The sequence below is a fragment of the Ursus maritimus genome, unplaced genomic scaffold, assembly GCF_017311325.1.
Source record: "Ursus maritimus isolate PB19 unplaced genomic scaffold, ASM1731132v1 scaffold_20, whole genome shotgun sequence".
Lineage (NCBI taxonomy): Eukaryota > Metazoa > Chordata > Mammalia > Carnivora > Ursidae > Ursus > Ursus maritimus.
The window spans coordinates 35,471,873-35,484,810 of NW_024424453.1; the positions used below are offsets into that span (position 1 = coordinate 35,471,873).

General features: G+C 38.7%; 1 protein-coding gene across 1 annotated transcript in view; it reads left to right on the forward strand.

Annotated features, from left to right (window-relative positions):
• KCNH8 (potassium voltage-gated channel subfamily H member 8) overlaps positions 1-11,454 on the forward strand; it is a 360,674-nt gene extending 349,220 nt beyond the window's left edge. Inside the window, exon 16 of the mRNA XM_008709154.2 lies at positions 10,753-11,454. Coding sequence (XP_008707376.2) covers positions 10,753-11,454 — 702 coding nt within the window. The remainder of the gene's footprint in view (positions 1-10,752) is intronic.
• The last annotated feature ends 1,484 nt before the right edge of the window (positions 11,455-12,938 follow it).

A 12,938-nucleotide genomic window follows, 5' to 3' on the forward strand; every position in this document is an offset into this window, starting at 1 on the left:
TATACTGACTTCAGTTGATGATCTGAAAGCCCACTCTCTAAACTGAATACACTCAGCCTTGGAGATAAAGGAGTTCTATTCAAATAGCATTTATTAAAGAGTTTGATAGGGAAATGTGTTTTTGTTTAAAACTCCATTATCAAAAAAGCCTGATTTGGGGAAGGTGTCTGCCAATGGTGAAAAGGAAACTCTTTCTAGACCTCTTAACAAGCTTTGGTACCATGGTTCCATGATGCTAGACCTTGCTGAACGAGTCTTTCTCACTGGGGTGTTCATTGCTCAGTTGCTGTAAAAGTAAAAGAAGAGCCTTTGCATTCATTTAAATAGGAATATACTCCTTTGGGGTTTGTTTGTTTGTTTGTTTGTTTGTTTTTGGACACTGATTTGCAGTACTTAAAAATCAGTCATTGAATTTATAACAACCAGAGATAAAGGAGAAACAATTAATAAAAAATCAGTTTTATTTTTCAGATAAAATATTTTGGGGATTTTTAAAGGAATTACATGTATATAGATGTATTTTTTAAATGAGGTTCCAGTGTACATACTGAATATTTTGTCTTTATTTTTTAACCATGAGCCATTTTAAACATATAGATATTGATAAAATAACAGATATCCAAATAACTATTATCCGTATTAAGTAAATAATAACATGTTTCTATGTTTCAGATGTTGTGCTTTAGAGAAACTTAAAATTTTTTATCCTTTAAAGTTTTTCTTTCCTATTTCACGAAGTAATAGAACTCAAGAATTAGAGAAAAACATTTAAGAAAGAATTAGAAGTGAGAAAAAGATCATTGTAAAAATTGCCTAAATTGGAAGCAATACAAGAGCAAATAAACAAATAATGCCAAAATAGATCTTGAAAAAGAAGAAAAGTTTAAAGCATCTAATCTATGAAGAGATTTTTTTTTAAAAAGTATTTGAAGAAAAGTGTCAAATATTAAAGATAAACAAAGAAGCTCTAACATACAAAAAATACAAGTCTCAGAAGAAGAAAGCCAAATTCAGGGAACCAAACAAACACTAAGAATAATAATCCAATAAAAGTCCCCTAAGATTACCACACACACCAAAAAAAGGTTTTTTGAAGCTGCATATTGTAATCTCACACTCTAGGGAAATTACTGGACTTTAAGAAAAAATATTCATTAGGTATCTAGATAAAAAAGATCTTATAAGGGATGTACATGGATAAATCTAGACTGTTGTTAGACTTTTAGACAGCAACACTTTATGCAAGAGAATGGAGTAACATACAAAATATACAAAATGTAAAGAAAATGTAAACTAAGGATTTTATATGCAGAAAAAAATGACTATCAGGTACCAAACTGTTAACATGAAATAACTCAAGGAATATTGTTCCCATATACGTTTCCTGAAGTATGTTCTTGAGAGCAAGATTCCAAAAACCAAGATAATTTGAAAGACATTGTCATAGGACAAGTTCATCAGCATTAAATCTGTACTTATTTATAGTACTAAGTCTAAATGAAAGTTAAAGAAGAGAAGGTATTACGTTGTCAAAAGCCATATGCTCTGACAATATAAATATGGATGAACCATTGAAAGGGGAGTGGGGAGAAAATTATAATAGAATATGCCTCCCCCCAAATTTTTAAACTGTTTTCAGTAATCATAATTTGTAATGACAGTACTGGTATTGATATACTGCAACTGTTGTATGTATAATGGGGTATAAAGCAAATGAGTCATTATGGGATATCCTAACTCTATCATCTTCTATATCTCAATAACCAGAGAAATCACAGTGTAAAGGAGATACAAATGTAATATATAAAATGTTAAAACCCTGTAATCCTGAAATAGAATTAGTAATACTAATATAAACCTATGCAGTGTCTTGTACATGCATACATTTCCAAGCCCTTTCAACAGAAAAGAAGTATAAACAATGACCAACCCAATAACAGTGAGTATCTCTATCCATCAATTATAGTCTCAGATAAAATTTCCCAATAAAAGAAATCAGAGTCTCTTTAAATAGCTGTTTCCACTTCTGGGGACATGAAATACACATATGTCTAGGACACCTTAGTGTACAAGACAACAAGAAAACTATCAAACACTACTAGGATGATGTCAAAAGAGCTCAGGAGCCAAAACAAAGGGTCTCCCACTCACCAAACATGGGGTAATTTTGGTAAGATAACAAATACAGTGGGGTTAGGTTGCCTGGGTGGCTCAGTCGGTTAAGCATCTGCCTTCTGCTCAGGTCATGATCCCAGGGTCCTGGGATCGAGTCACACCTCAGTCTCCTTTCTCAGTGGACAGCCTGTTTCTCCCTCTGCCTGCCACTCCCCCTGCTTGTACTCTCTCTCTCTGGCAAATAAATAAATAATTTTTTTAAAAAAAATACAATGGGTTAAAACACATAAAATAGATAACAAATGCCCCAAAATGACAGCATAATAAGCTTCTGAATTTCCTTCCTCCTACAGACACACTGAATGTACATCTGTACACAGAATAATTCCCTCTGAGAGAAACATAAAAACAAGAAATAATTTTTTTAAAAAGCTGAATGACTCTGACATACCAGGTAAATGAGAAAATCCCCACATGGAGAGAGATAGGAAAGGTGGGACACATAAACCATAAACACCACCTGAGATAAAGTGCCATACAATCAAGAGGGAACCCCTAACTCCCAGCATTGGAGAGTTTGGACTTAGTGCCCTCAGCTAGGGCCCTCAAAACACCTACCTCTGAAAGCCAAGTCCTACAGGATTATAGCAAACAAAGGTAATTTTTAAATGGATGTAAGAATATATCAGATAAAGGGCTAGTAACCAAAATCTATAAAGAGCTCATCAAACTCCACACCCAAAGAACAAATAATCCAATTAAGAAATTGGCAGAAGACATGAACAATACATTTCTCCAAAGAAGACACAAATGGCCAACAGACACATGAAAAAATGCTGAACATCACTTGACATCAGGGAAATACAAATCAAAACCACAATGAGATACCACCTCACACCAGTCAGAATGGCTAAAATTAACAAGTCAGAAAATGACAGATGTTGACGAGGATGAAGAGAAAAGGGAACCCTCTTACACTGCTGGTGGGAATGCAAACTGATGAAGCCACTCTGGAAAACAGTATGGAGGTTCCTCAAAAAGTTAAAAATAGAGCTACCCTATGACCCAGCAATTGCAGTACTAGGTATTTATTTACCCCAAAGATACAAATGTAGTGATCCAAAGGGGCACGTGCAGCCCAATGTTTACAGCAGCAATGCCCACAATAGCTAAACTATGGAAAGAGCCCAGATGTCCATCGAGAGATGAATGAATAAAGAAGTGGTATATATATCTATCTATATATATATATAATGGAATACTACTCAGCCATCCAAAAAAAAAATGAAATCATGCCATTTGCAACATCATGGATGGAACTAGAGGGTATTATGCTAAATGGAATAAGTCAATCAGAAAAAGACAATTTTCATATGATCTCACTCGTATGTGGAATTTAAGAAACAAAACAGAGGCAAGTAGGGGAAGGGAGGGAAAAATAAAACAAGACGGAATCAGAGAGAGACAAACCATAAGAGACTCTTAATCATAGGAAACAAACTGAGGGTTGCTGGAGAGGAGCAGAGTGGGGAGATGGACATTAAGGAGGGCACATGATGTAATGAGCACTGGGTATTATATAAAACTGATGAATCACTGAACTCTGCCTCTGAAACTAATAATACACTATATGTCAATTAATTGAATTTAAATTTTAAAAAGTGAAAAAAAAATGGGTGTAAGAACATCTCTATGGTTGTATATCCAGGTTCAGAAGAGAGGGAGCATGCAAAAATGCCCATCTCCTAGTTTCTCCCTGGAGCAGATAGGACTGCATACTTGCCCAGCTGCTACCTGAGGGTCCAGCTCCTAATCCACCTGCATCTAGATGCTCTCTATGATTCTTCACTTTGGGACACTGACAGATCTTAGGACACCCTCAACTACTGGGAGCCACCAAGAACAAAGACAACAGCTTCAACAATCACGAAGACCTTAAACCCTCAAGATTCCACCAAAATCTGTTGGAACTAATGAATTCGGTAAAGTTGCAGGATACAAAGTCAATATACAAAAATCAGTTGTATTTCTATACACTGTTAATGAACTATCGGCAAGAGAAATTAAGAAAAACAATCCCATTTACAGTAGCATCAAAAAGAATAAAATACTTAGGAATAAACTTAACTGAGGAGGTACAAGACTTGTACACAAATAAAGACAAAATATCGTTGAAAGAAATGGAAGAAGATCTGAACAAATTGAAAACTCCAACTACAGACTTGCCAAAGGAATTGAGGAAAGCTGTTTAGACTAAATTCTCAGCTCTTACTGAAAGACAGGTACATGAGGAGTTAACCAAAGGGAGTAGATCCATAATAGGAACTCATGATCTGACCCCTTAGAGTACAAACTAGCAGCACTGGCATCAACTGGGAGCTTGTTAGAAATGCAGAATTCCACCCCATACCTACTGAATATGAATATACATGGTGTCAAGATCCCCAGGTGATTTCTCTATACATTGTCTTGATAAGCACTGTCTATACAGTTGGTATTCAGAGATGAGACAGACTTTTATTTGGTGAACACCAAATAAATAGCAGTGAGGATCCCTTGGCCAGACAGCAATTTGGATACTAATTAAACTTTGTCACAGGAAGTAGGAAAATAGATGAGGAAAGCAATCAAAGGGTTGATAAATAATGGATTATAGTAATACAGTTAAAGTAATAAAGTTGTCTGAAGGCCTGAGTTTGCAGAAATTCAATGAAACCATTGGAGTAATCACTCTCAAGACTTGTAATTCTTCTTATTGTAATTTAAGAAGCATCAGATGCACCTGCAAAAGTAAAGCCCTTGGTACTATTCCTGTGTGACCTCGCATAAGCCACTTCACCTCCCAACATTCTAGTCTCTCCAGCTGTAGAACAAGATTTACAACTTTCTTTAAGTAAAGGGATTGAGATTCTCATTTGGATGAAATTTATGCAAGTGCCGAGTATGATTATTATTTTAGCTGACAGATAAAAAGATTGTCATTTGTTTTTGAACGTGTTGTGAAGCAAAAGACACAAGGATGAAATTATGCCGATCGTCCTTTTTGTTTTGCCTGCTTATGGAGTTTGATTGAACTTGTCTGAATCCCATGATAAATATGCAACGTAACAAAAGATTAAATGAAAGACCATTTAATTACCTGAATCAGAGCTTGTAAAAATGTATATGTGTTCATGGCAGGGGGGAGAGGATTGGTGTAATTAGTACCCGGAATTTAGGAAAATTGTGTCTAGCAGGAAAATGTGTACATGTTTGGCAAAAATTGAGTGACGGGTCAAGAACTCTTCAAGCTAAGAAGATTATATCAACAGATGCATTCCCCATCTGCTCACTGAATGCACAAAAATTGAAATGGCATTTTTTTCTATCAATTGAAGTTCCAGTTATACTAAGAGGCCACGAATCATACCATGCCAATAGCCAAGACTGAAAAATGTAAAACATGAATAATAGAAGGCAAAAGTTGGCTACTTCGATGTGAAATAAAAGGTATTGTCAAAGACATGTTTTGGTCTTCCTTATGAAACTCACACTCCTGTTCCCAAAAGGCACAATGCAAAGACACACCAGAACAGCAAATCTGTGTTTCACCAAAAGGCACACAATCTAAATGTAAAAACTGGCAGTGCACAGTCTTATTGGGACAATTAGGGCACCAACACCACAAATGGATTTTTTTCAACTATGTAATAACACAATGGTTTTAAAATCTCCCCTTTGAAGTGATGGGGACGTCCATGAGACACTGAGATCATACAATACGTTCTTACCTGCTAGAGGTACAGTGATATTTACTTCTGTGTCTTGCAGTGCTATTTATGGGAGATTGGTGGAAGTTATTTAAGTGAATATGAAAATACCAGAAACTCATATTAAGAAAATAACCATGCAACTTATTATTCATTAAATTACTCATGTATCAACAAAGATTTATAAATGGCAGGATTTATGCAGGGACTACAGCTATTATAAAGAACAATTAAGACTAGTCATCCCTGCCCTCATCAGACCCCACATTGGTCCTCCTTATTCAATTGTGATCAACACCAAGCTGCACATTGTTATATTTTGGCTCACACATCCTTTATAGAGATTTCTCAATCCATCTGACTGCAATTACTCCAACCTTAGAATGGAAATACAGGAAAGTAACATTTCTCAAAGCTCTGGTTATTGCTGTTACTATTTGTTACTGCAAAGATCTATGCAAGGTGACGCTAAAACTTGGAGACTCTGTTTGTTCCAAAATAATTATGTAAAAGCGTTGACAGCATGGGTTGTCTCTCCATGCTGAAGCTGAAGAGGAGTTACATAGATAACAGGCTTTTATTTTCTTTGGGCTAAATGTTTCCTGGGTCAGTATTCCCGACCATGAAAAAGTTTTCAATTAAGCTGTGTTGCATTATCAAATGCAGGTACTGGGATCAGTTGCATGGGGACCAAACTTTAACATCCATTATATTATTTAATCCTCACAACAAAGCGTCTGTGGGCATATGATTGAGAGGAGGGTGAGAAGTAGCATCACATCAGTGAAGCAAATTAAACCTAAGAGGAAAAAACCAGGATCCTCTGGAAATGTAGGCAACAATGACTATTTCTAAGCCAACAGAAGTTCTGAGAAAACCTGGATATAGCCAAAATAGAAAAATTGTGGCAATTAGTGACTTCCTTCTTAGACCACTGTATGGATTATCATGGGTAATTGACCAGTCTGTTGTCGCATGGGTGTTTCTATTCATGACAGAAGGTGCTACTCAACAAGACCAAATACACTGCCCCAAAACCTGCTAAACACCTAATAATTTGTGTGGTAAAATACATTTTACTGGAACAACAGAGGAGGGAAGGATCTTTAGACGCTCCGAAGTTTTGGATAGAAAACTGAACCGCTTGGAAGCACAGATGGTGTTTTCAACACTTCTTTCTAGCAGTTGGGACTTTGGAAAGGATAGAGAAATCTTGGATGTGAACAATTGGCTCTGCAGATGGTGATGGTGAACTGGGTTGGCCAACAGTTTTAAATCCCAGACCGATGGGTTCTTATTCACAGGAGAATTAGGAGAAGGAAGAGGAAGGAGAGGGAAAAGCGGATAAAGGAAATATGACTTAATACACAAGGAAGAGAAAAATGTGTATTAAGTTATGGTTTATCTATTTTATCTTTATAAGTAGAAGTAATCAGAAGGCCACACCTAAAATAGCCAGCTAAGGTAGCAACCAGGGTACAAAAAGGTTTACCAAATTTCAACTGATGAAACAACTCTGAGTAACTTAAGTATGTCACTTGGTACTCAGAATATAGTCATGAGTTATGGGAGTCAGTAAATAGGCTCCACTAAAAAAATGTGATGGGGAGAGGCCTGGGTGGCTCAGTTGGTTAAGTGTCTGACTCTTGATCTCAGCTCAGGTCTTGATCTCAGGGTCAAAAAGGAAAGAAGGAAGGAAGGAAGGAAGGAAGGAAGGAAGGAAGGAAGGAAGGAAGGAAGGAAGGAAAAATGAGCCCCATCTCATTTTTTAGCAAATGCACATCTTCTTAGCATGCTATAAAAAAGCATTAAGTCTCACCACCCTTGGAAAGTAGAGACTGCATTCTTTGCTTTCCACATTTGATTAAGAAAAAGGTCTTCCCTGTTTTAGAATGAATTTTGTTAGCAAGGCCAGCAGAAAGCAGTAAGCAAAAGTGCAGTGAATCTTACCGCACTTTCTGTGCCAGGATGTTGTCACCTTCAGTGTCACCAGAATATCCACCTCCAGGAGATGCCATCTTTCCTTGTGACAGTTGCTTTTGTCCTTGTGAAGGGAGAGATCCCTTACCCAGCAGGGATTAATTTCCTCATGTAACTTTAATAAGGTGCAGGGGTGTGTCCTCAGTGACACAGTGACTGAATTCTTCCCTGATATACATTGATCATTACCCTTCAGAGCTAAAGAAAGCTCTATTTCCTTGGATTCTTTGCTGCTTTTAGTTCAAGCTAATATAGTGATTTTGTTTTCTGGAAATGTTAATGCTTGTTTACATTCCGGGAGCCAGTCAAGACTCTGGATTCCCACTCAAAGTTCATAACCTTAAAGTTACACGGTAAAGTTCGATGTTGACGACGAGGCCATCAAAAGGTATTTCGCCCGTGGAAAAACACCTGTTTATTTTGAAATCTAGAAACAATAGTTCATCAGAAATATGTATGTTGACATATTGTCTGGCTCCAAATTCCCCTTGCTGCACAGTTTTTGTTGTTTTATTTGTATAATTTGATATGAGGAGATTTTGCTGTGCTTAATCAGTCTCTGACTTAGAGATGATGGTATTTACTTACTTGGTGTTGAATTAACATTTCAGATCTATTTTACACATGAAGCTACCTTTTTGTATCATCTGGCCTCCTCAGAAATTCTGGCCACATTAGCAAAAATCTCTCAATGATTAAGCAATATGTCCTTTCCCATGTGATAATATAATATAAGAGAAAGAGCATCAAACTTAGAAGGTCTGAATTCTAGGCCAAAGACCGTCCATCATGAAATAAGGGACCTTAAAAATGTCATTTAACCTCTGAGCCTTAGTGTCCCCATTTTACAGGTGGGGAAATAATAATGTATCCCTACCTATCTTAGCACTGTTCATAGATCAAATAGAGAAAAAGGTACCTAAAGCATACTGTACTATAAACTTACTCAAACATTTATTGAATAACATAATTATTGATGTGCCTAAAATGCAAAGTGGTTCTTCAAAGACTGTGTCTTTATCCACTCCTAATAAAAGTCCTATTGAAAGCATTTTACTGGGAGCTAATGTATCCCTGGTCAATTTGATACAGGAATGAAGCTTAGTCCACAGAAATGGATGGTCAATATATCCCTTCAAACATCTCATTTAGTGTCAGCCTTCTCTTCTGAAATTTTGATAGAATTGCTAATCACTTCAAGATGGAGCCCATGGGTGTATGTCTGCAGTGCCAAGATCCAGATCCTGATTTTAGTGTGATCCATGTACTTTAAATTTGAGGCTTGGCAGGTCATGAAATCAGACAACCTGCAGTGAAAATTTCAAAACACGTAGCATCTTTCTCAGATTCACTGTTTTGCTTCTTAAATGTGAGGCTCGGAGGTATCTTTTTATCTCCAGAAGTTTCAGATCTGCTGAAAAGCCTGGACAAGCATTCGATTGAGTCCCTCGAGTTCCATGCTAGCAGCAAGGCAGAAATACTTTTGGCCTGGCAATTTCAAGGCAGGTGTTACCAGTTGGTTGCCTGAACCATGGAAAAACCTCCTTCTGGCCTTTTTTAAATGTCTGTTTCAAGCGGCACTACCTCCCGATGGGCCTGCCAGGGAGAATTAGTTTCAGAACGCATTTGCAGGAAGTGGAATGAATTAAGCTGCTGGAGGAATTAGGAATGTATATGTCAATGTTGAAAAAAGTATGCCCAAAACAGCAATATTGGATCTGGCATCACTGAAGTTGAACTTGCCTTTTGTTTTGTTTTGTTTTTTGAGGATAGTCAATGGGTTCAGCTGCTTATATTGGAGTTTTACAACTCATGATAGTATACTCAAGTCATAGAAGGTCCTTTATAAAATACAGCCTTATAGCAATTGAAGGCAAAGTATTACAACATCGTGTTAGCGTTAACAAATCTCACCAAAGATTAGAAGATACACGTTTGTTCCTGCTTTCTGAAATACAGGGTTTCCTCACTTTGAAGAATGTAAACACTCCAGAAATGCTAGATTCAATCTTCTGGTGGTTTTCCATGGTTTAAAAAAAGTGATGTGGTTGGTAAGAAAACAAATCCTCTGGCGAATTTTATTATTGGTTCTAAGTGTAAAATGAATAATGAAGACTCTTCAGTGGTTCTTGGGTGTTTGAAAGTTGTGTCTACTTGGAAAATCTCACAAAAGCTTGATGTCTTGCCTAGAAAAGTGAGTAAAGAACATACGACACAATTTATAATTCCACTAGGTTCCTGCTTCACTTTTCACCTGCAACACCCCCAAGCTCCCCACTGGGCTGATCTGTACCTAGCTGCCCACCAGATTTCTCTTATTTTGCTGTTTTCCCTCTTTCTGCAGACTCCTTCTCTCGCAAACCTGGTGTGGGTTCTTGTTCACGGCCTTCATCATCACTGAAGGCCAGTTTGCCCCTGAACCTACAATAAACATGGATCTCGACCAGAAGTGACAGCAGTGAGAGCTATCATTGGTTATCTACTCTGGACAGATGGTGTGCTGAGCGCTTTACATACAATACCCACCACTCCAAACTGGTTTTTGTGGTGTCCAGGATGATTTGTGTGCACCACTGTGTGACCCACTAACTCAGAGGAAGTAAAAGATACTGCCTGCATTTAAGAGATACCACAGATAATTGGCCCATGTCTCTTAATTTTGTTCAAGAACCCCGAGTCACTGATTAAGAATGCCAGACTATGAATGTCTGTCTAGGTTCCCTCAGAATAAGGATGGCTTTAGATCAGGGGCCCAACTTCTCCAGTCACCCCTTGGATTCGGCTGGAGTCAGAGGTGGAACAGCTTTTCAGACCTTCTTGCTGGGAAATCTCATTTCCCAGCCTCACTGCTCTGAAATCATTACCATGCACTCTGACTATTGCCTTCTGCTTTGCTTTATCCACACAGGTAACGACATTGACTCAGGAGGTCTCTCAGTTAGGTAAAGACATGAGGAATGTGATGCAACTTCTAGAAAACATTCTGTCACCCCAGCAGCCATCGCGGTTCTGCTCTCTGCACTCCACATCTGTGTGTCCCTCCAGGGACAGCTTACAGACCAGGATGACCTGGAGTACGCACCAGCCCTGCCTACACTTGCAAGCAGGTGGCGCTGCTTATACTCAAGCACAACTCTGTCATGGTAATGTCACCTCAGACATTTGGAGTGTGGATCCCTCCTCTGTGGGGAGCAGCCCCCAGCGAACTGGAGCCCATGAGCCACATCCAGCAGACAGTGAACTTTATTCTCCAAACCTTGATTATTCACCTGCCCACTACCAGGTTGTCCAAGAAGGTCAACTGCAATTTTTAAGGTGCATCTCTCCGCGTTCGGATTCTACACTGACACCTCTGCAGTCCATTTCGGCGACTCTCTCGTCCTCTGCCTGCTCCTCCTCGGAAACATCCTTGCACCTGGTTCTCCCAAGCAGATCAGAGGAGGGCAGCTTCAGCCAGGGAGCCACAAGTTCCTTCAGTCTGGAAAACTTGCCAGGATCTTGGGACAGGGAAGTAGCGGCATCAATCTCTACGGAACCCTTGGAGAACTTTCCACTGGAAATTGTCACAAGCACAGCAGAAATGAAAGATAATAAAGCCATAAATGTATGATATTTGCGCACGTGCAGCAGCTGCCAGTTTCAAACCCACCATTGCATGACAGCTTTAGTTTGCCTTTTTTGCCTTGGGCAGTTGTGAAGACTGGGCAAAGCTGGGAGTCCTGCAGGAGAGCACGTGAGGAGCCAGCCAAAGGCAGAACCACGTCCGTACTGTAGCAAACACTTGCTAGATCCTTAGAAACATAGCAGAAACAGTTTCCTATACAGGTATTCACTTACTGGTCTGTTTGACAGACTTTTTAAAAGTCCAAAGACCCTGAGGGTCTGAGCAGCTAGAAGTCCCAGACAAAGAAATTGTGGATTCGTTTTGTCCTAGGTGACTTTTGTGAAGTGCAGCAAAGGTTTTTCCTGAGTGCCTGTTTGTCATTCCTGAACAATATCCATAGCACTGTTGGCCTCGGGAGTGCACAGCTCCTGCTGATCTATTTTTCTTTTTGTGAAGGCAAAGGGACAATTATCACTGCATGTCATCTCCTAGACAATCAGTCAAATAGAGCTGGTGGCCAGTGGTTAGCTATTGCACGTTATTTGCCATGTAAATGAACATGTCTTTATTTATCGAAAAAAAAAAGAGAGGCTATTTTTATATCCTTGGTATGAAATATGTATTTAAACTATTTAAAATATTTATAAAGAAATGAATGTTTTCTTTTCATTTTGGTAAAAAAGAAAAAGCTTGCCGTTTTAACAAGAAATGCACTACTGTTATGTATAGTAGATCAAAAGTTATTTATTATTAAGAGGATGTAGTTTCAAAAGGAATCCCCCTTTTATCTGCATGCAGTTTGCAACAAATGTATCCTCACACTTCTGGATTACAAAAGAACAGTGAGGTCATATTTTATTAATGAAATAAAAACACGGACGGAGTGTCAAATATGTGGGCTCTGGCACGGTGGGGGGGGGGCACCTACTTGGGCTCTGCTGATTCATGCCAAACACCTGAATGAAGGCTGCCCCCACTGCGCTAGCATAAATGTCTCCTCCAGGCATCCCACTTTGTTGTTCAGGAGCCCCAAACCTGGTCTGTAGGATATGAGAGCACAACTACTTTAAGCCATTTTAACCTCAAAATGAGGGAGAGAAACTTGGCTGTATCCTTCCTCTGTGCTCTTCTTGCAGGAGAGGTTGTAGACCAGTGCAAATTCCAAAATGGAGCCAAGACTTCTGAGCAATGACTTGTGAGAGTGAAGCCAGCTTACCCTGGATCAGCGTTTTCATTTTTTTTTTCTGTAACGCTCTCAACAATGCTGGAAGTTATGAGGCGCAGGTGTTTTCATTCTCAGTTTGCAAAGAGATAAAAAGTCCCAGAGATTACATAGCTTGGATGCCGGAGATGGTCTAGAACCTATAATGTTCCCTGCATCTCAGCCAACATATAAATTCAGATGCTGGCGTGGCAATGATTTAAACACCTTCACTCAATTTTTATTTGGTATTTAAGAACATTTAGGGCCAAATCATCCCAGACATTCT